The sequence below is a fragment of the Opisthorchis viverrini genome (genome assembly GCF_000715545.1).
Source record: "Opisthorchis viverrini unplaced genomic scaffold opera_v5_63, whole genome shotgun sequence".
NCBI lineage: Eukaryota > Metazoa > Platyhelminthes > Trematoda > Opisthorchiida > Opisthorchiidae > Opisthorchis > Opisthorchis viverrini.
Genome location: NW_008751719.1, coordinates 1,612,194 through 1,636,759, shown reverse-complemented (window position 1 = coordinate 1,636,759; position 24,566 = coordinate 1,612,194). Strand labels below are relative to the sequence as shown.

General features: G+C 43.0%; 1 protein-coding gene across 1 annotated transcript in view; it reads right to left on the bottom strand.

Annotated features, from left to right (window-relative positions):
- Positions 1-9,412: 9,412 nt before the first annotated feature.
- The window catches only part of T265_04056 (hypothetical protein), a gene marked incomplete at both ends in the record, with an annotated part of 56,891 nt that continues 41,737 nt past the window's right edge, over positions 9,413-24,566 (bottom strand). The window contains 3 exons of the mRNA XM_009168691.1: positions 9,413-9,668; positions 15,582-15,695; positions 16,400-16,478. Coding sequence (XP_009166955.1) covers positions 9,576-9,668; positions 15,582-15,695; positions 16,400-16,478 — 286 coding nt within the window. The remainder of the gene's footprint in view (positions 9,669-15,581; positions 15,696-16,399; positions 16,479-24,566) is intronic.

The window sequence follows — 24,566 nt, the reverse complement described above, 5'->3', positions numbered from 1 at the left end:
CACTTGGCATTATTTTCGTCTAATTTCCGTCTGTGAACAATCCAGTGTTGCCAGTCTGAGTTACGTGATTGAAAGTCGTATTTAACGTCATGCTCGGTACGGCTCCATACTAGTTGCGGTCGATCAAAAGCGCCTTACTACAGTACTCTATTGAGAAGTGCAGAGTTGTAGTAAACTCGTTTCACTTGTAGGTTGACAACTGTCCATGACCTATTTAAATTGTAAAAGAAATTAAACTTTTGTTCTCACTGTTTTGGGAGCTATGTGTGTACACTTTCAGCGTGACAATTTTCTGTGTTGTAACTGGCCGCTCGCCTAAGGCTGAGATAACTTAAACCAGCTGATTACTGTAAATCCAATTCGAAGACACCAAGTGGAATAATCTGGAATTTTAGGAAATTTTGCGTGCTTGTCTACAGGGAAAATAGGTTTATCTTATGTTTGATAAACTTGATTAGGATGAAATTCTCCTAAGCTGCTTCTAAACCATCCGGCGGCAGAGAAATTGAAGCCTCTGTTCGGTCTACCATGATTGGATCAGTTGACACGTGAAAACGTTAACAACCTCAGAAGTTGAACGAGACGCGCAGGACTAAAAAGGTTGCACCCAAATCTGACGTACAAACAAAGTTACTTTGGCACACAGTTACCAAACAGTAACTCAGAATCTGTAAGCAGTGATCAAAATGAACGAGCACCGAGTGGATGCATGACTGGATCAGTCGATAGAGTGGGAAATCAATCATATGCTGGAATATGTATTGCAAATGAACCCAATAAAACTTAGTTAAACCAATCTCACCTGTTACTACGGCCGTCATTTTTAATTCCATACATTTCTTGTAGACGTCTAGAACTGCGTTCGAAATACAGAAAAATCATCGAAATGCGAACATTTTCTGACAATATACGTTGCAAATGGAGCCATGAAAATATAGAAACTATGTATATTGCCAAGACGGATCTGTATAAACAGACCTTGAAGTGGTGGGCCTGAAGATATCTATGTTCCAATCAAATTGAAACTCCTTCCCACATATATGCTAAATGAGCACTCCCAGTTTAGCTGGGCTTACACATTAAGGGGGAAATGTAAGTGCAATCCGCATTCGTTCGAAATGAGATTAACAGGATTATGATAGAGAGACCTTGGAGTGGTTGACCCCATCACCACATGTGCAGTTAAGGCAACCGGATATGGGAAACATGACGTGCTCAGAAAAACCCGACTCTGAATAAGGATCAGCATAGTTTATCTTCGTGGCTCAAATAATGATAACTGAGCTACGGGTATGAATCTTGAGCAGACTTTCAGAAAGTGCGATCGAGACATGAACGGCTCAGCCACATGGGGTCTTCCGTCTTACTTGCAAAATACAGCGTACATTTGGGAGCACGTGGACCGGGTATGTGACTAGTGGTGAACAGCTTCAGACCACTGATCCTATGTTTTCATGACCGCAAACTAGCCAACACAACTACAATGCTCCAGTTTATTCCTAAAACTAAGTGAAATCTCAGGATCTAAACTTCCAAATTATATGAATTAACCACTAATCGGCAGCAGCCACATTCTCTGAATGCGCCATCAGATCGTCGGATCGAGATTGACATCAATTTACAACGTGGTGGCCCTCTGTTTCTCTAAAGCAGTATGTTGTCTCCACCTAAAGGAATGCACTTGCCACATTGTGGAATTATTCAGCACAGTTCTGTAGAAAACGTATTGATGTGAGCTGACAACCTAGTCCATAAATCTAATAGTGTAGGCCCATTGGGATTAGGGTGATCTCAAATATGTGATTTATACTGTCATCTGTCCCTCCAGTGCATAGTGGAAGGTAATAATTCCGTCAGGTTATTTATGAAAAAGAAACAAATTATTTGAAACAAAGCGAAAGCGCTGGTAAGTAGTGAGTAGAAATACTGAGTTACTCTCGTCAGTTTATGTCTCTCTCATCAATGTAATCCCAAACAAATTCGCCCACTATGAAAGCTGTGCCAGTGGAAACGATAGCGTTTCCAGACCCAGGAGGCTTTGAACTATGCTCACAGACGTACTTAGCGCAATGTTTCATACCTTCAAATTTGGCTTCGTTTCTCTTGTTTGATCCTACAATGGCATGAAAACGTGGGGGACAGGAGCACAAAGGATTGTAGCCTCTGCTTTGAGATCGACAGGGGAAACCAAAAGAATATTCCTATTTTTTACGCAAGACTCAAGCTGTCCAAGCAAAAAGTTATAAGAGAAAAAGCAACAAAAATGTCGAGAATAACGTGGGATTATTGAAATTTTCTTATTCAGTTCGTAGTGGATGTTGATCAGTCTAACTTTTGGTCTTGTAGGCCGATAGCAGCATACATACCGTCTCCTGTAACCTCTTTGATTTCAAGTGCAGTAAAGCCCTTAAAGCAGAGTAGTCGATATCACTGGCTTCATTTTGATCAACAAGGGTAGACTGAGATGAAAACAAGCGGGCGTTTTCTCACAGTGAGTTATACAAACGCTAATACATCAGTCGAGGAAACACTGAGGGCTTCCCTATGCCAAATTAAACCAGAACGCGATTTTCAAACCACGTTTAACAGATAAATCGGTAGACCTACCAACGGCAGCATCTCTCGGACACAAAACTGAGTGTAGCAAGATCAGCTTCTGTTGCCTCGCTAACTGAGCAAGTATCTCGCTGTCCTATGGAGCAAATAGCTTCAATTTGAGCCCGAGTGCATGATGTTCTGTCACAACTTCCCCTGGCATTTCGCTCCCTCGACAGATACAACTGTTCACTGGCTATATTCTGCGCACGCTCGTGAATTGATTGTCAACTCGCAATTGTTTCTGTTTTTTAAGATCTGACCACCGAATGTCTAAAACCATCATAACGTCTGGGTTCAGCGCACGTTAAACGTGCACACAACCTGGGTGTCTAGTAGGGACACGTGAGACTGTTATTTCGGGAACACCGGATACAAGTGCTTTCCAGCAAACTACCTGTTTAAGTGCATACAAATGCTACTTTGAGTTGTGAAAACAATGAAAAGTGCCCATTACTACCAACCCACACAGCCACAGCTGCAACTGCAATCAACAACGAACGGAACTAGGAGAGACAAGACGCCAACGGAGCATAGCAATTACCAAGGGCGGTGCAGCGATTTGAGTGTTAGGTAGAATATAATAAAAAAGGGCCACTTCTAAAAATATGACCTTCATCCCACGGCCTGATTTAGTTGAGAACCATTGTCTCAAAGCGTCCGTGTTGAGCTCACGGGGAAGCACTTTGACTAATTAAGGTTCCGTTTGAAGATCTGACATTTGATGATATGGTAACTATTGAGGCCCAAGTCAGTCGGAGTTCAAACAATCCCTCTGACAAACAAACATGAAAGTGCAGGTAGATGTAGTAAGTCAAACGCAGGTGAGTGGGATTAGTTGGTATATCTTGAAGCGAATTCCGATTGTTATATGTGCTGCGTTTGGATAATCGTGATGAGCACCAATCACGTTATACATCTACCTGGGAAGACTCGTAAACGCTGTACGCACCAAAACAACAGCTATGGGCGAGCATCTAGTCAGGAGCAAGTCTTCTGAAATACTGCACGTTTTAATTACTCCTTTGACTTGGTTACCGATCACAAACTCACATTGTGGAAACTCTTGACTGTCCCGAGCTAAAACGGAAACTGGCAAATGGACTGTTAAAAATTCCTATGAAATCCACAGTATTTTTTCAAACTTCAAACTGCAGCCAGGATCCACCAACATGATGAAGTCGCTCATATGAGCGATACGGTAAATTTGAATATATATACTGATCGGAACCTACACTCAGTGGGGTGAGAAAATAAACAGGACATAAATTTGGGAAAATGAAGGGGTTGTCTGTTGTAACAATCCAAGACCTTAGACCCAATTGCATTCACAGCACACACGTTGGAAATGTTCTCAGATTTAGATGGAGATTCCTGTGACGGAGCAATCGATTTTCGACAAACTCTGTTCAACTGTTTGTGGTTTGGGCGACTGATTTTTGGATTACGTAGCTAGTCTATGTAGGTGAAATATCCCCCGGACGGCACATCCTTTAACCACCCTCAGAAATCCGACCATTTTTGATGAGTGACTAAAGTCAGGTCTAAGAAACATACATAAAAATCATTTGAACTGGTAAACCCCACCCAAGGAGGTCAAAAGCACCACCTGCGAAGTGCATACCAAATGTACTAGATTTGATCCTCTCCCACAGTTGTCTACGGCAATTTCGTTCCCAAAATGTGTCGTTATGGAAAACAATCCACCAATACTGTGTTTAATTACCGTCACACCTTTGTAGGTATCCAGTAAAGGAATTGCCTGGTATTTTTGCTTGAATCAAGTTGTCGGTTCACTTAAGGCAAACAAATCCCATGATTTTCATATACAGTATTTTGACAGTTTTCTACCTGGTTGTTAGCCGCGTCAGAACTAAACTACTCTTTCTGGAGTGGTTTTTGAATATCTTTTTATCTTTGAAGGGGAAAATTCAATTTCAGGTTTCTAGCTTTGGTGTGTGTTCATAAGTATAACCATTAAGGATACCATTCTAATGGATATTGCAAGTTTTACAAGCAGGAGTAATATTCAGCTTGGTTTCCAAAGATGGTACCTTGACTTTGACGGCTTGTGAGTCACAAACAGTTTCACATCTCCGCTTGATCGGTACAATTCTGTATCCATATTTCTGACTGGAGTTTCGTAGAAAACATCACCTAAAGTCACGAACCGTTCGGCCGATGGGTGAAAACTCAGATCACTGCTATTTGGATGTGAAACCATTTTTACTGCAAATACCGTAAACTCTGGTGTTTTACCGCCACTTATTTAGCTAAGTATTTAGCCTAGTTCTTTTCAGAATCTGTATGTCCTATACTTTGCTATTGAAAAGTGACCACGCGTCATTCATCTCCTAAACCCAATGATTACACTTTTGTGATTTGTACGAATCGTCATTCCACCACGCCGTTCCAGTTCCGTTGGCAGCCGGAAACTACTTGAGAACTGAGTACACCAGGAAACACCATTGCCTCATCATCGGCAAATAGTTGCTTCTGATTGAGGAGTGACAATTTATGTGCCCTTTATCCTAAAACACACGAGAAAAGCCGGCAAATTATAATTCAAGTATGTCGGACCTTTATGCTGAACGACATTTTCACTTCATATGCAAATGCGCCTGGGTGAGGCAAAACAGGTAACGATGAGGTAGCCCGTGCTATGTATTCCCTCGTAGTGCCTTACCGCATTTGTATCGTTGTCAATGTCAACTAGGTTGAGTGGTAAACGAAATATTTGAACAGACAGACTAATTAAAAAGCCATATTACTGATGGCGTTTGGTAGACTTTCTTGAAAACATCAGCCATTCAGTTCCTGATTCTCAGTTGACGATCGCTCATATGGTTTGCGTGTAAGCGATTGATCGTCATGTGAGTCTTCTAGGCCCCATATATTTTGCTAGCACTACGAAGTTTCCGGCGATTTAAGTCTGGTGCTAACTAGCTTTCTGATGTGTTGGTGTGACTGCTGAAGTTTCCATCACTAAGACCGGAATGACGAAGAAAAGCAAGCATTTGCAAATCAACCGACGTGGAAGAATAAATTGTTGTTTCCGTGTTTACTGTAAGACAAAATTATTAGTTGGGTAGAATCATTAAAGCAGTAGCAACAAACGGGATGTTTGGCTGTAGCATGGGCGACAGTATACTTCGGATGTACACGTTTTGTTGTGCCACCAGACCGCCGCTGCGTGCTGTTTGCCCGGCCGTTGGATATAGAGTCATCAAATGCCTATTTTCCGTGAAATTTACTTACCTGCATGTTCCCGATTCTCTCATACAATACATGTATACTGATAATTCAGTGTCTGGTTGCGGATTTGAAACTCCTTAAGTTTACATGCGACTGCACGTCGGTTTAGTGGCTTCATGGACTGACCTAATGAGTGTTGAAGTGTTCTAGTGCCTGGACTCTCAGGCACTCACCCTCTCACTGAGGAAAGCCATCCTACGAATGTCTTAGCAACTCCACATTTTTTATCGTTGGTGATGTTACCGTTCTTTGGGGCTTTGTAATCTAGATAACCGTATCAAAGAACTTCGATGGCTGTGTTATGATGAATTCAACTTCAACACCGTTAAAAAATGGTATTTTTTGTTACCCTCAAAATCCGGAAGTCGCACACACTTTCCGGTCCTACCTTATGGTTTGAAGCACATTTGAACCTGCAAGTGTATTCGCTGCTTCACTGCTGAAATGCCATATTTTGCCCACAAAACGCCGCTTGGATTAAGTGTAAGACTATTGAATATCTGACTTGTTGAACCAGTAAGTACAAGAACTATTGCTACAGTTATAACGGAGGCTTCTCTTTGATGTTTAGTGATTTGAAATAGTTTGAACCTCCAGCAATCGGGCGAAATTCAAACTTAGGGTTTTTCAAACTACAATCACTCGTAACATTACGTTTAGCTACGCGGACTGGTACTCCGTGACAATACTTTTGTCATCAGTTTGGAGCTTCATGATGACTGGGATTTATACCTAACGTAAGAATTCACCAGGTTCCCCATCAGCTTCTCAAACTTCTCCACAATTTGTACTGGAAATCATCGAACTTATATTTAGCTGCCCCGGAATATTAATCATAGCGAGCTTATAAATATTAATACGTCTGTAAACTCCAAGATAGTTGCAGACAAACAAATCACAATAATCTTATAGAAATATCACAGAAGCGCACTCGTCAATTTAGCCTACCGTTTGGAATCACCAAATCCCAAAAACCATCGCTTTTTCCATTGCTAGAAATCAGTATACAAAGGGATTTCCTCCATGTGATTAGGAATCGACGGGTTTGGGGACTAGGATAAAAACACCCGTCCCAGCATGCATTACTGTGCCATTGGTTCGGTGGTTTCCTTTCCGTCATCAAGGCATGATCCGAGCGTGCCCGATCGATTGGAAAGATAAAGTTGATTTGCCTAAGCTGACGTTTGAACGGGAGAAAAAGCACCGAGTAAAATTCCCGGCCCAACAATGGGACAAGTTCACTGAGTACCTTTCGACAACCCACTATTGGCCTTTCTCCTCTTGAGACCAACTAGTTACATGTGTGTAAGGACATTTACGCACATTTAGGAAACAGGGTTGAAGGGAAACATGGATTCATATAAAACTAATTTGGCGATTATCATAAGCGAAAACAAGAGAGCACACTAAATCCAAGTTAGTTTGTAAAGGACTATATGACTCAACGAACGCGCGACTTGTGAAAATTTGCAGTGCGGACAGTTGTGCAAGTTTATAGATTCATGAGGAGGATGGCCTTCGAACTTCGTTCGCAGTTAGGAAGTTCGGATTTTGTAACTGCACGCGCGCAGCAATAAATCCATTCTATTAAGGGAAATCTCCTTAACAATGCCCACCGCTTTGCTTGCTAAACTATTGATTATGGTGACTGAATGATACCACTAAAACAGATACCAACTCACGGGCCAACAACCGAATCATTCGAAAGTTGATTGTGGTATGAAAATATTTGCCGCTGCGAACGGTTACGAAACAGTAGTTCGACACTAAGATCATCAGGAAAGAAAACCTGGAAAGTTGCGATGCGCGAGTTATTCATTGGGGAATTTTCAACAGAAATATCGTCCTGCAAGAGGAGCTTTAGAGTTGGATGCTAATTGGAGGTGATTCCCGATGAGGATACAAGTGTTTGTCGGTTCTACAGCACTGAGTGGCTCCAATTCCCCGACGAAAACTCGTGATGTGATTACGGATTTCTTTGCCGTGGGTGATTAATTGATGCAGAGATCAGTAACTCAGATTTTATTGGTGATTTACCTTCTTGAAGGATGTGGCCGTCAACCACTAATATAGGTAATTGTGCTAGGTTTCCAACAAAACAACTTGTTTGGACACTTAGACACCTTAGGAGACGTACGATAGTATGGCACAAGATACTCGTCTACCAATATGCATACTTCTCAGGCGCCTGGATACTATGTCACCCGACTAGGTCACAAGGGCTATGGAACTGCCAAGTTACCCCTGTCTAAGCAGAAGCCGTCGAGATGCCGGAGCTGGGTTTGAGCCACAATCTCCCAGTCAGTATGTTCACACTTCAGCCACTGTCCTGTCTCGAGCTCATAATACGCTATCAATTGTACCTTCTCAGAATGTACACCATGAGAGTTCTCCTCAAGCAATACCATGTCGAGGCAGGTTTAAGAAATCAATAGTTACTTAATGCAGTAACGCTCTCACTATGATACTTGATAAACAGATATGCGCTTCCGCGACAACGCTGTTTTGTTGTTGCCCGACTAAGGAAATTACACACCTCTAACGAGGCCGGATAGTGAACAGTCTTTCGTAAAGCGCCCAAGGCCCTTGATCATGTAGCGATCTAAGTTTTTCAGCCACCAATTGGGAGATTAGATACAAGTGTGTAATTCGTACGGCTTCACCTACAGTCCGGTAGCATGACGACAGTACGAAAACAGATCCAGGTAATTGCGACCGAAAGTGGAACAACTGGGGCTGTTTTCATGTGACGCGCAACCAACACATCTCGGAGAATTCCCACTGGATATGACTCTAATCTGTATCACGTGAGTTCCATCCTAAAAATTCGTTGAAGCCACAGACTAAACTATGGCCACAGCGAGTACGATGGATTCCTTGTGTGTGAAATTGTGTGAAAAGCACGAGCGCGTTGTTTACTCTCGAAAAAGGAAGACGTCTCGGGTATGAGCAAAAGGAATTCGAGTTCTATAGAAGTGGTCATCAATTGAAACCCGGAGGATCATCGGAAGAAAAATTGCAACAATTATGCATTTTCTGGTGGATAGGTTGCCAATTTGAATGGTCGACGACAACAGAACATCCGCTTTGATGTCATGCAACGTTATCACGAACTTATGGGCACAGCTTGACTAGCTCGATAAGTCAGGATACGCGACGTGCCGGATATCACCCACGAACATCCCGCTAAGTTACAATAAAGACAGGATAAGGAAACTGGAAAATGGGACGAAGCAAAAGATGACAGCCAACAGACAAATTGAATGTTAGTGTGGATTATCGTCTATCTGGACCAGTACTCGGACACGAAATCACTCGTCGCCACTGTGGCAGATAACTGACAGACTGTATATGGGCTTACGATGTAGTGTAGCTTCATTCGGATTGATATCCTTCCATTAGAGACACCACTCCGCTTAAAGTCCAGAAAAGTGACCCTGACAGCTACGACCTAGTGTGCGATGACCTCAAGAAAAGGACAACTACCGCGTTTCCTGATGTGGTCTTTCTTGGAGGGTCGAAATAGTCTGCGAACCCGTAATGTGGGGAGAAAAAACAAGTAGTCGTGGTTCATAGATATCACAGTCAGCATATGGAATACTAAATTGAAATGATCCAACAATAACTGTTGTTACGTGTTTGGGTTACCAACAGTGTGAAGAGGGAAACGGGTAAACGGGGTAGAAAATAGTATGAGTACGGCAGTAAACTCATGTATAAACAACCTAATAGATCACAGATAGTTCATGGAAGTAGTCCTGAAGTTCCAAACTTGTATCCAAACAATCTTTCCTTGTTTGTTTGAGCACAGTATCGACCTAGAGACAAAACAATGAAAAACGTAACAAGTATTAACCGACCAGCTGAGGGAAAAATCCAATGAACTAAACACCTTATGGGAACAAGAACAAGGAAGCTGGTTAGTGGATTTTAACAATTCACGGTCTGCAATTTTGCGTTATGCGCGGTCGATTAGAACCTACTCTGGTTGAAAAAGTTCACTCGGGATTAAGGTCAGTTCTTGGAGGTCTTCGACCCTCGCTAAATCGCTAACCCGATACCACCGCACACACCAGTTGGCCGACTCAAGAAGCGGAAGGAGTTGGCTGAGGTGCTTGCATCTGTGAGAGCTCTGTAATAGCTTTTCCTTAACCGATCATACTCATCTCCTCAACGAACGTCCAGACAAGAGAAATACTGAGAGTGCGTTGTTCCATTCGGTACTGACCCACTGCTGAAAGTGTACTCATATAATATGACAGACAATTCTGTCCCATGGGAAGCCCACTCGGAATCCATTTGACTTTTTACAAAACGGTGGTTATTTCAGGAAATTTGACCAACTCGGGTTGTCTACACATAGGTATTGCACTCGTTCTCAGCTGAAAGCCCGGTGATAGTTCGGCTCCGAAATCAAGTTACAAGCACAGATTTGTCCTGTATTGAATTCGGAAGCTGTATTTACGGGTTATGTCGTGCCAGGACTTTCCCAACAGCCGTGACAGGTATACCGGTTACATTTCCAAGTAGTGATAACAGTTCCCCGTCCGACTGTTGTGAAACGAATGTATTCTGTAGCTAACATCCTTTTCCCACCACTAAATACTTAATTCACACGTACTTGATTAGATATTTGTAATTTACGACAGGAATAGACAGCTCATAAAAATGTAAAGAAAAGGAACCATATTCACTAGACGGATGATGTCGCTTCGATAAAAAAAAATCAAAAAACCGTGGAGTTTCACCCGGAAATTTTCTTGGGTTGCATTCAAAACAGACTCAAGATTACGAGCATCATGGGAAAACCAGACAAGCCCGAAAGCACCCAGTACTGTAATCTGCCAATTCCACAAAAATACAAAATATGCCCTTGTGCTGGACCCGGGGCATCTCACAGTAACTGTGGGACAGGATAGGGCATACGTAAAGCAAAATCACACGCCACCAGAGTACCTCGGTGGCAGATACCGGTGAAAGGAGGAAAACCCTCTGCCGCGGAGTTGTATACTACAAAACACCAAGCAAAGTAAACCTCATGTATGCACCTTGTCTTTAAAAAACCGAATATCCGTTTACTTCTTAAACGCGCAATTGTAAACGCAAGAGTCCAATAAGTTCCGTAATAAACCCCACTTCCATTAGACGCGAAGCAGAGTCACGAGAAAGCTACATGCTACTCGCACGTCTCATCAACAGTATCAGCCGTTGCACTGGTAGTCTCACATGGAAACCATTCCAAACCTAAGTCATGACTTTCTTTGGGTAAACTAGTCAACTCCTCATGAAAAATCCCAAAACTAAGTTCAAGAACCTCCAATCAAGTAGTCTATCAACCCGAATAAACTGTGTCATGAAAAATTCCGGCGAGAACCTCATTTTTACAGTGTAGTGGTGGTGGGAAGGCAATGCGATGGCTCGACGACTTCGGAAGACACATTATTTCTTAATTTTGAGAGCAAATCCTTATGAACAAACGAAAAATCACTCCGACACGATTACAAGTTACCACGCAACCAAATTTGCAATCCATACAGTCCAAAAGCCTACTCCAAGTAACTGACAGTGAGATGAAAACAACGTCTTGTTGTGACGTAGCAGGGTAGTTACTAGGGGTAATCGTAATGTTCCAATAGACTTGTCGTAAGTACTGTGACAACCGGAAGAAACGCTGAATGCAGTCTCTGTGTTTCACTACAGTCCAACCGTGGGCAGAAGACGTGCGCAACGAAGCATGACTGCAAAATTTTAACAAAAAGGCACGTTTTTGTTCAGCAATTTGCAACGTAATGTGCAACAGAGTACGTTCTATGCCGCTATCCGCAAGCTCATATGTTTTCATTCAACATCAGTCATTGTTTCCACGTCAGACAAATGCGTAGAGGACATGTAGAAAACCGGATTTCCAAAACATTTGCATTGGAGCAGTTGATTAGTTGGACGGAAAGTAATCCCCTGTTCTGCATGTTTCGATGAACAGAGAGATACTTTACAAACATCATCATGATAAATGACAAGCACAATGACGAAGAATATCGATATCCCAGTGTTCTCTTGCATCAAGAAAGACAATATCAGAGAAAAAGATACCTCAGTAAGATACCAATAAATACATGGCTTATTTGCATGACAAAACAAACACATCAAATCGCTGAAGACTTTCGGTTCAAAGAATCGAATGAAGCCGACAGAGGGAGCTGTCGAAAAGTCGGTGGCGGAATCGAACTGCGAGCGTTTCTACTAATTTTCAGCTTTTCTCATAAGCTATCTCATGGACTGCATCTGTATGCACCATTCTACGTTCCTCAGTGAAAAGAACCGGGGGTGGCGACATTCTATGCGGAGCCACCAGAGCTTGAAAACTGCCCAAACACTCGTACCTTCTCCAAGTCTGAAAAATTTAAATATTCCTCAGTCATTATACAAAAAAAGATGAGGTGGTGCGAAATTCCAGATAAGGAACCTAAGCGTATATGATGCCGAAACGACATAAGCGGGAAGCATAGCATCCTCTAAATCCACATCCATTCCAGATCAAGTCAAAACAGCCAGCGGTTAAAAACCAACCCAACTGTTCAACATTGGCACACTTTCATTGCACAGCTACTGTGAAAGTTTAAAGCATGACCATTGAGATATTGTCAGGCCCCCCAAGCCTAGAGAGGAGCAACCGAAAGACTAGTTGGATTTGAACAACTGACCTTTCGATCAACAGTCTCCTATTTTAACCGATGAGCTCGCCCAATGGCTATCTATGGATATCAACGTTTAGACCATTGGGGAAACTCCACAATTGTCTTACTACTAGGAATGGGAATCTTCGGCTATTGTTCTGTTGGGCGACCGTGTGATTATAAACAATAGCCGGGCTCTGAAAGTTCAGCAACACCTCACAAAAAGTTAGACTGTTTTGTCCACTGATATCGTAGAAATTCCAATCCCGCAACTTTGAAATTAAACTTTCAAAAAACATAACTGTGGGCCGATACCATAGAAAAGAAATAACATGGTTTGGTATTAACTTTGCATGGTATGAAATCGTAGTCAACAATCTTAAATGCAATCAGAGAAAATGGAAGTACTATGCTTAATGGCAGGTCACACTTACAAGGCGAATATACCATACCATACAACGCTCGATTCTAGAAGAAAACGACAATCTATGCCATCATTGTACGGAAAGATCGTACGGAAATGCCCCTTTGGTATTCGCCCTAGAATGCCAGTTAAACACCGACAATCCAGAATTACTGCTTGTCCTTGAAGACTTTCTAGAGGGCCGAGTGGATCAGGATGTGGATGAAAGCGAACAAGAATTGACGCAAATTCGGAAAACGATAATTCGATAAGGTCATTCGATTGACTGACCGGTTAGAGGGTTCCGTTGTAAAGACCACACACTTGTATGATGCAGTCACTGTATCGCTGCGGGACAACCAGATGGTTAATTAGATTATACACTTCTACAAACCGATAAGCTAAAGCTCACTAGGAAATTCAGGTCACCTAGAAAACACAGTAACGAATAGGCTGATCAGTCACTCCCAAATAAAGTATTCAAAGAGGATATATGTCCACACGAATGGACGGGTAGTACACTGAGCCTCAATGTTCTGACATTCCTACACGAATGGTGGAGAGTGACACTGGGACGGGCGGTACACTGAGCCTCAATGTTCTGACATTCCAATCGAACCGAATTCCAGTTTCTGGTAACGTGAGATTTAGGGTGTTTCTGACGAAAAGTTCGTGGGGCTAATCTATGCTAAAAAGCTGAAAAGCGCTGTATAGCTGTTTCAATCCAACCGGGAATTATCAGCAATACAAGAAACTCAGAGAGTTTCGAACCTGCGACTTTCGGTCAGTGTTTGGGCAATTAACCGTTCGATCACGAGCGGGTGGTCCGCAGGGTGAGTAGCTTCCACTTAGACAAGATATAGCGCCGTTCACCCTTCGGTTATAGGAATCACATCGCGTGGTCACGCATTGACTGGCTCCTCGAGTGATTTCTCCTCAGATGGGAGTTTCACTCATCATCCTTTCTCTGAGCCACTTATGGTTTGCTGACCCCTTTGTCGGACAGCTGAGCAGGCGTCAACCTAGTTGATTTGACAGCATAGGGGCGTCGCCTAGTTCGGATAAGCTATTAGCAGAAATGAGTGACAAAATCGAGTCACGCCCACAAACAAAACGGCCACTTTTCACAGAGCATTCACTACATCGGGCGACGCATAGATTCGGATACCGTTGTTAGTCACAGAGCCCATATTCACGCACGTGCGATGAAAGAACAGCGGATGCCGAATTCAACCGTCATCCGATAATTGACATCATATCAGGGAAGGATTAAGTTACTTGCTGAATGGAGTACAGTTCATATCAGGAGTGAAAAATAAGGTACATCGAACCTTGAATTTTTATTACTACATGTGCGATGCTCATGGAATGGATTGTTTACTAGTAACAGTACTGACACTATAGCTACAACATACTGCACAATACAAGACAACTTCCACGAAGCGAGAGTGCTTGGCTAAGCTAGAGGATCAAATTACCTCAGGTAAAGATTAAGTTACTTGCTGAATGGAGTACAGTCCTGGAGTGTAGAATGCCGTCAAGTAACTTTAACTGAGGAAATCGTTACCCACAAAAACACTGCCGCACATAACTTCCCTCAGCGAAGACCATCCATTCGCAAACGGTCACTTTCAACAACACATTATCAGCGAAGTCCTTTAAAAAGGAAGGACTAATGTTAGAACCTGAGAACAAACGAGAGATTCAGCTGGGTTCCAGGTGAGTCTCTCGAAAAAACAAATTAGTTTGCAAATGAGTGTACACTCGCTAATGTTAGAACCCTCAATGGAAGGCTAACCACATTTCCCCTTTGTGAATGAGGTATGGGATGCAAGGAGCTAGACGTAGCATGGAACAATCCCTATGCGTATACGCAATGGAAATACGTCATCACGTTTGGCGCTGAGTCCCCCATTCCAGCTACATTACATGTTTCGCCCACTGATGATGTCATGCGTGTACTAAATACCTCACTTTCTGAATCAGTTTAGGACCGGTCTTATTAGCTTTTCTTAAAACACAATTCCTTACCTGGTTGACTCTCAAAATGTCCAATAGAATCCTCAATGGAGGGCTAACCACATTTCCCCTTTGTGAATGAGGTATGGGATGCAAGGAGCCAGACGTAGCATGGAACAATCCCTATGCATATACGCAATGGAAGTACATCATCACGTTTGGCGCTGAGTCCCCCATTCCAGCTACATTACATGTTTCGCCCGCTGATGATGTCATGCGTGTACTAAATACCTCACTTTCTGAATCAGTTTAGGACCGGTCTTATTAGCTTTTCTTAAAACACAATTCCTTACCTGGTTGACTCTCAAAATGTCCAATTTACGAATTACTGCGGTGAGCTCAGTCGGGTTCTTCGGCAAAACTACATGTGGTTAGTGGCTTGATTTCACAAGTGGCAACTGTAATCCCCGAGTTCATTGCTATTACGGCAGCAGATAGGTCCCGGAAGAACGGAAATAGACTATAAACCATAAGAGGAGACCGCGGAGCACAGGTTCATTCAAGTTGACAAGAACTTATACATCACCGTCCTCGAAACAAAAAAGGCCGCTATCTACATCAAAAAAATAAAATGGAAACGTAAAAATGGTGCTTCAAAAAGTGATTTATATAGAACATCAAACGGAATTTCGTACCAGGATTTCGAACAAAGGAGCATCCACCTGGTCGTTGTACACATCTGGTACGTCCAAATCTTCGTAGACTCTTAATGTTAACGAGTCGTAGTTTTCACGCACCAGAGCCAATACCTGTTTGAACGTAAGAAGAACAGCTTATCGAGATCGGTAACCAAAACGCAAACCAGAGGAATTGGCAGGCTATGATGGGAATTGAACGAACAGGTCGGTTACATTTGTTCACTTCAACAAAATGCGTATGGCTCGGAGTGATGTCCATTTATGCTACCGGGAACTCGCCAATCAATAAATTTTCTGGTACATCCAATGAGCAGTCTAGGCAGAAAACGGTAGTCACGAAAATGCCAGGTCTTTTAGGCCTGAATAGATTGACACCATAGATCTTTCTGGACATCACCTCAGGTCGAATACTACATATTCTTGAGGCAAATTGCTTTGCATATGGGAAATTCAACGCCCAGATAAACTTATCATAACAAGCAAAGCATGTGTAAGATGCAATCACGACAACGCTCTGCGCCGAAGGAAAACTGAAAATATGACTTTCAACGATAAGGTTTGACGTTGAAATTCCGAAACCTCGGGTCATAGATGAGCTCAAGCGCTGAGACATAAACCGGATGATGGCTGATCGTATTTTGTGAGCATTACGGCCCACTTGAAGAAGTCGATGTAAACAAAATAATTAAAATGCTATTGAACGCATGTGTGCTTTTCAGCGAAAACTCCAGAATTATGTGGAATAACTTCCAAACAACAGCATTGATCACATTCACTGTTGGAAAGTTAGAGCGAGTTTGCATGGCTACACATACCTGCGTTTCCGTTAACGAGGTCGAGCCACTGGCTGTCGAAAAGGCGGCAATCTTTGCAGTGAAATGATTGACAATCGAACTAAAAGGAGAAATACAGTCATGAATTGGACACAAAACAGCAAAAAAGTCAACAGTAAGCATAGCCCATTATAAATCTGTCGGAGATATTTATCGGGCGTTTTGTGCAAGGATCCTACTGAAAACTGTCGTCAACTGGGTTTACCTTGTCACCTCTCGGAATACGGTAACAACAAAAAGACTTTCTGAAACTCATCTTTGGATGGCCCTTCACGCAATGATGGTCGCATGATAAACTGAAGAATAGCAAGTTGAAGGTAGCTAGAAGCCCCAAATATACCATATCCCAAATACCATACATATATACATACATACCAAACATGCAAAACATTCTTACGCAGTCCACATACTCTTAGAGCAACGACAAAGTCAGTAACATGCACCTAAATATGGTGCCACGCTTATGTTGAGGGGAACCAGAATGAAGACGCGAAAACAAAGGAAGTTGCTGTTCTTACAAAGTGATTTGTAACTCCAGTGCACTCCAGACACCGATAACCAAATTATGACGATGTCTTTTCGCAACAAAATTGTGCGATACCTACAGGCAGCTACAACTGGGGTTATGATGAGCCTCAAGAATAAGTAATCGCACTGGTAGCAGCTTGATCGCATTCCTAAAATCAAGCTGAGTGCGGGTAGAGGATAAATTGATATTAGATGGCTCCCTCCGGAACACGTTAGTTGGTGATGCCAAATGCACCGCTCGAGTGAAACTCTCTCGCTAATTGAGGGGCTCGCTAGGAACAGATCGCTGCCACTTGAAACCCCTAAAGGTTAAGATCTGACTCATCAAAAGTACAGAGGAGTGCTAGCGCGCAGGCATGTAGAAGCTTTCACGCGACCAAAGATACATATCTTTATGTTCTCTACATGCATGAATTGCATTCCGAAATGACTGATAAGAAAAATGCACGCATTTATATGGCTCCTGCCCGTGTGCAAACAATGGTGATTAAAAATAACCACTGAGTTCTTCAAGCCGATGATCGTAGTGTAATACAGCCACAGAATAAGCGGAGCGTTGTACGTGATTTAGTACATTACCGGAAGTCTCACACAGTGACGACGTCCTACAGCGTCAAGCAAGCTTCCCAAGCCAGCCGCTGAAACACTGGACCATAAATTGCTATGGGCGGATGTACTAATCAAACAAATACGCGCGCCAGATAACAGGAAAGACTGTTAAGATAAGAAGTTGTTCAAGAATGAATGAGACAAATCTTACACCGTTTGAAAAGAACTTCCTCGTTAAACCGACGGACAATAAAAGCCCGAGTAAAAACCGTCCAGCTAAACTGATCAAGCAGGTAGTGCCGAGAAATTCACAATTTTTCACCAGCATTGTTTGAATTGTCGTAAAATCTCAACAAATCTCAACAAATCAAGAGGCTTGAGCGAAAACGGGCCTACTGTTAGACAGCGCGATGATACACTAAGAGATGGAAAACATCAGAACAACAAATACGGCACACTCAAACTAACCGAAAGAGTCTAGCGTAAACAGTAAGCTTACTGGAGGTTGTTAAGCAAAACGGAACAACACGTCGGTAAGTGACATGAAGTGGATTGATGGAAGTGGTCGACCGGATTTGCGTGCACCCACTTAAGGGTGCTTAAGAAAAAACACCACAGATAATGGGCGTCTTGCAAAGATAGGATTGAGGGGATGAAGACGCTTACGAGTGTTGACAACGTCAACAACAACAGGAACAACGAAAACAACGAAGAGAACTGTGGTGAGGCGGACATCACTGTGAAACTGTGAAATGATACCTCTCAGGATTATATTTGAATCCATGAGACTTGACACACTACTCAGGGTAACAAGTACATCGCAAAGTGCACTGAATCAAATCGACAACGACCACGAACTAAGCTGATCGCACCTACTCAGTCGGTTAATATTACTGCTGCATCCCTCGTCGATGGGATCCTGCCCCAACGTTCCTAGCTAAGGAATGAATGAGCGGTACAAGAGAAAACGTTTCGTCGGCGCAAATCAAGGTAGCCATGCTCAGTGACTTCTTAAATTGATGGTATTTGATGCGCATTTATAGGTCAACCACGAAGAACATGACAACCAGAAATGAACTTCGTCATCAGAAATTACAAAGGGTTTGGATCTAGAAAGTAACGAAAAGTCCTTATCACAAGAAATGTATCGCCATAACACAAACCTCTCTACATCCAAGAAATCAAAAGAAAAAAGTGCCCCGCCAGATGGCAGGACATAACAAAGATAAAGCACATAGACATCAGATTAATAAAATGTTGGTTTTCAAAACATCAAAGTGATCAACAGTATCAAATAATCCAAAAACCGTGACTGTGATATGAAAACGCTTCCTCGCCAATCGAGGAGATAACCCAAGTGCACATTGGTTTTCGAAATCTAGTTGTATCTGACTTGTGCTGTTGGCCCACTGATTTTAAAGTTCAGTACACCTTGGTGGGATGTAACCCGGCGCACCAAAATGTTAGAGCATAATTTAGTACACTATGGTGTACTGTAGAGCATAAAATGTGGTGCGTGTGTGTGTATAGCAAAGTGTAGCGGGGCGCATTTTATATGGCAACAAAAGGCGTTGCCATTACCCTGTATCGTAAGCACCCCAGATTAGAGGACATATCCAGAATGGGAGCCTTGTGATTAATAGCACTGAACTTCTCACGTTGCTAGCGCAGTGGTCGCCCATTGCAAATTTCCTCGAATGAGTACATTTTCCGTTGAAAGGGATGATTTACCACCGACTCTCCCCGTAACAGGGGGGAAGTCGCATTAGAAGTCTTTGGAAGTCGCATTCTCGTTACCCAAACAGCTCACGTAGCCTAGGAGATTTCATTCTGCAAACGACGCAGTGCACACCGAGCCACTTATAGTTCAAACCAATTCAATTCATTAGCTATAAACCATTTACCATAGGCAGGTTGGTTCCAACTGCTACAGTTTCGATAACCGGAAAGTGGGAGTGTGGGAGATATTGCCGAGCCTTGGAAGGGACGAAATGTTCGGCTTCATTGGGGAACCGGGCAGCTACTCATTAAAGGGAATAACTTTGATGCATGAGCGCCACTGACTGCGCGACTGGGCCATTTCTGTCAGTGCCGCTAATCATTGGTGTATTGATTCCCGGGGTCCTCATCCAGGGAGCCGACAGTTGTCGAACCGATTAATTTCACTGGTTAGTGTTTTCGCACTTCGTTGCCAGTTCATACACTGTCCACCTCTCACTCAACAGAGGGCTGGGCGGAAACAGCTCTGTGAGGCAGACAGTCTTCAGGCATGCGAAGCACATGTCTTAACTAGCGTAACCTATGAAGCTTGAGTGATTCATCTGTCGCGGGAGAGTTCCCGCTTCCTAGGACCATCTGGCGTACGTCAGCATTGCTAATCCGATGTTCACACCAGAACTGACCAGTGCTTCGGAGACACCGACGGTCAAACACTAACATCTTCCGTATTTTATCTGAGCGTAGAGGTTACATCTCTGCTCCATAAATATGGATTGCAACACTGAGGTGTGAACGCTGCTCTCAACGGACAAACTGACACCACGTCGGTGCCATTAGATATCGGAGGTTGGCTATTGATAGATTGTTGGTACTAGATTTATGGATTTCAAGTGATATCGATTAGGAAATATAGGTTGACTGAATTTGTGACGAAGTAAAGTGATTCAAGAGGTGACCTTGCTCATTTAGTATTTCCATGCGACGATATCTTCACATGTTCCGAACTGATATCATATCCTTCTGGATCCTCTTGTGCGCAAAGAATAGAAGGCGAAGCAAGCCTTCTTTGTCATGTTCATTCACCTATTTAGGCAGTTTTCGTCCAATCTGTACGGTCATTGATGTTGAATGGATGGGTTACATCGTTCTCATCAACCACACACTTTTCAGGTATGTTCGGTGGTTCGAGCGTGTTGTTGTTGATTACTCGAGGTGTTTCTTTCACGAATATTTTTTCTGATGCCTGCGTTAGGGGACACTGGCATTCCACTGTAAATTAATGGTGGCACGGTGGGACGGGGAACTTCCCAACTGGTATTAGTTCGAGGCGATCTACCGGCGAAGGCTCACTGTCGATCGTATGAGCAAATGATAATTCGGATGATACACTGAATAAAATAAATAAACAAATAAATACCGGGACCCTTGTTTATCGCACACGAAACAGAAGAAACAGCACTTTATTAACACCACCCTTACCGTCCACAGGCAGTCACCGCATCAAATGAGGATTAAGTCTAATATTGATGCTGCCCAAAGCTGTGCTAACACAATCATTTAAGTGACCAAAATAATGTGCATGGTATGGCACCATCAGATGACATTCTAATTCAAGTAGTTGAGTTATGGAGATCTCAAGTTGTGTTGTAAAATTTCATTCAGCCGATCGAACGAGAGACCAGCCTGAAAATCGACCAATCGTAAACGAAGATTACTGGAGCATATTTCAGAAAGAAACTCCCGTTCAAAAGAGAACAACCCGCAAGAGAGCGCTGTGGTCCCTCGAGAGAGGATGGTGTACGACTGTGTTACTTCGGAAGAAAAAAAGGTTAGGAATATTGGCTTTTTGGAATGGTATTTTGCACTGCTTGGATATTGTGTGGTATTAACGGAGGGCCGGAGACGTGTTGTAACAAGGTCTATGAAACTCAGATATCATCACATGGAACTGAAGTGAAGTGAGTGGCCACAGGACTATTGTATGATTATTATCCCCGACAGCTGTAGCTGGCAATCATTTGTGTTGATGAAAATGCTTAGCTGGGTTGTCGTGCCAAAGTCTCAAGCTAGGCGATACTGCCCCAACGCACATCCATCGTCGCCTACTGCAAATCGCTGTGGACCGTAGTTATTCGGTGCATGTAAATAGACCAGAATGCTACAAGTCCTGCTATCAAAATACGATTGTTTGCCAAGGGGCTATACAACCACAGTGACCATGGATGACACCAATCCGTTTGCCCCGATTAGGCTTTGAAAAGAGCCTTTGAGTTACACGTGGTTCCGGCATATTGAAATCAGTCAGCAATGGTTGATCCGATTCGTGATGCACTGACAACACCTAACCAGCTATGTCTGATAACGAACGGCGTTCACACGAGCCTTGTATTGCCGTACTGGGTTGCCCACATCACATTGGCTAACGTGTGGTCAGACCCTTACTTGACACGGTCAAGTGCTCTTGTGAACACTTCCCTCTTCGCGACATTTGCCCGTTTATTGAGTGAGGAACCGAACAGATGATCCTCCTGTACCCCAGAAATATATCTGACCCACAGGAAGACCGAACAACAGGATTAATCGGGGTGCAAAAAGCAATGGGTTATACCGAACAACGTACCAGTTATCTGCACGACCTAAGCTACCACCATTCACCTCATAATCAGGTCAGACTAACAGCTGTAGAATTTCTGACTTGTAGCGACATTTGACAAAGTCTTGAGTTCCAAATCCTTAAAGCAGGATTATTAAAACGGATGCCAGCTTAGTAAAAATAGGTCATTAACAATTTGCGGAATATTTGGTCTATGAATCTGTACCATTTCTGGAAAAACAGGATCAGCCAATACATGCAATAAGCGGGATAACATTTCGGGAGGAAGTTGAAGTATCTTCAAGGTTTTTATCCTCGAATGAATAGTAAATTAGGTCGGAGAGTGTATTCTATGTACGACGAGGCCACCTTTAGGGGTAGTAATACGTACTTATTTACATCATTGTTCATTTATTAATGATATTTCATAATTTACTATTAGTATAATTACAACCATAATTTAATGTTCAATAATTCTGATCCCACTGTTCGCGTGCTATCTATAAAACAACAGGTAAGGATGCACACAGCACTAAGGGGTGGTGGGCTAAAGAGTTTGAGAACCATCGGACCATAGAAAAATTCTGAAATTCTTCTTAATGGATTGAAGAAATACACTGCGTTCCTCATGTCAGCTTGGACCACATTGAAGGATTTCAACGTTCCAACAGCTTATCTTTATACATTTTGATCTACCTACTTAATTGTGGATGACGTGGAATGCTACTGTCCCCACTTCAAAGCAGCAAAGCCTTTGGAGGCGCATATCAAAGTTAATGCGCTTAAAAAAAGAGCAGTGCACAGTTCTGGATGCATTTTTCCGATAAGCCTTGGTAGAAAAAAAGTGCTCCATACTCAGTCAGCATTCAGATAATCGAGTCAAGCTTTGGAGAGAATTCCTCCAGTGAGATTACACACTTTTGGTCGGTCCCGTAGGTGTTCTGTCGTAAGGGAAATCAAGCTGTCTCATATCGCATTTCCTTATCCCAAACAAGAGAAACTAATTACCGTTTAGTTAGGCTAATCGACCCCTCAGGGAAAGACGATAGTCGTGTAATTTTGGTAACTATCACATGGATAGGATGAACAAATACTCTGTGAGCCATGTGATGGATTAAGAAGTTGAAAAGCGAATGTTGGCGGAAAGTGTGAGAATACAACTGCAAACCCAGGCGACTCAAACTGTTTTTCCGAGTTCTGCATGCGCCTTATATTAAGCTAAACTCACAGTTATTCGGCCGTTCCGATACATAAGAGGATACTGCGGTTCACAACAGGAACAAAAATTGCAGATCGGAACAAGTGAATACCCGTATTATAAACTGTAAGTCATACGTATATTCTGCCTGCAGTTGTTTGCGAACACAATCAGTCGCGCAAATGGGTGGTCAGATTACAGCAGACTTCAAACCAACCAAAATTCCGTCTATACCTGTTACTCTTTGTGGATCGAGCATCGAGATGGGATATCACGATTTAAATGCGAATACTTGTTTCAACTACATTCCTGATTTAACGAAGTTAAATCAAGTTAAACCCAAAGTGGATGCCGAGATCCTGAAAGGCAGACCAACCGCAAGATGATAGAGTGAATGACGGGCTGGCATTCGTCCCCAGATTGGATTGTCACATCAAACTACACTGAAGGACATTCGCGCACAGTGAATAATATTACACCCATCGGAACGCTATAATCGATGTAAAACTCGGCTAATATGATCGCCGGGGCCAGTGCTAGTGCCAGCAGCATGTCCAACTGGTGATCCAAAATGGACGAATTAAGTAAGCAAGAATGAACAGATGAGTTCCTAGTGCACGCAAAGAGGCATCTACTGCACCCTAATGTTAAATTCCTTTGTATGCTAGGACGAGGTTATGGTCGTTTTCCTTACTTCCACATCAGTCAAGCATCAACAGTCATATTCCTATAAAGCGGCGATTCTACCGAGTAATCCACATCATCTAGGGAAGAAAAATGGGTCGGGTTTCGTTCCTAGCCGAGCAAATCCCTGGCCGCAATGGAGTCTGCACTCCGGATATGTGGAATGTAAGGCGAGTATACAACCACCGCACATTGCACGCAGCTGGAGAACCTAGCGTGAACGGGTGAACATGTTCACGACTGACTGCTGTGCAGCGAGCCCGACGCTCGGACAACCATTTGGTAACAATCCTGGCGGTGTCCCTGGTTTCACGTGCCTGTCAGGACGTCCCGATCAGACAGCGTAACTGAAGTCTGTTAACTATCAGACACACTGCTTGTTTTTTTTTGTGGCCAGTTGCAGGAATTGCGGAATTTGTTTCCATGTTGGCCGAACCTCTGGGGACGCATCCTGCACCTCGGTGGTGCATGCTCTTAGTCTGCCCCAGACTACTCTGAAAGCGAAACTTCGCGCAGCTCGAGACATACGCAGTCGTAAAGTCCTTACGCGTCTCTTAAGTCATCAACAAACGGAACCAATGTTACATCCTGACAAAATTTAACTGTAGGCAAGGAGCGAAATGCACGATACAGAGTCTATCTCGGGAGCAAGTGAATTCAGCTAGCCAAACGAACCGTGTTGTGATAATTTAACTGTATTCATAAAACATTTGCGTCCCGCAGTTACCCTTTAAAATTGAACACGTGTATATCGCAAACATGAAAAGGGTGAAAGACCTGGTTCACCTTAAGATTTGTTACCGTTGTTACCACAGGTGTGAATACCACCAGCTAATTAACGGGGGGGGGGGGGACGGGGGAATAACACGAAAGGAATA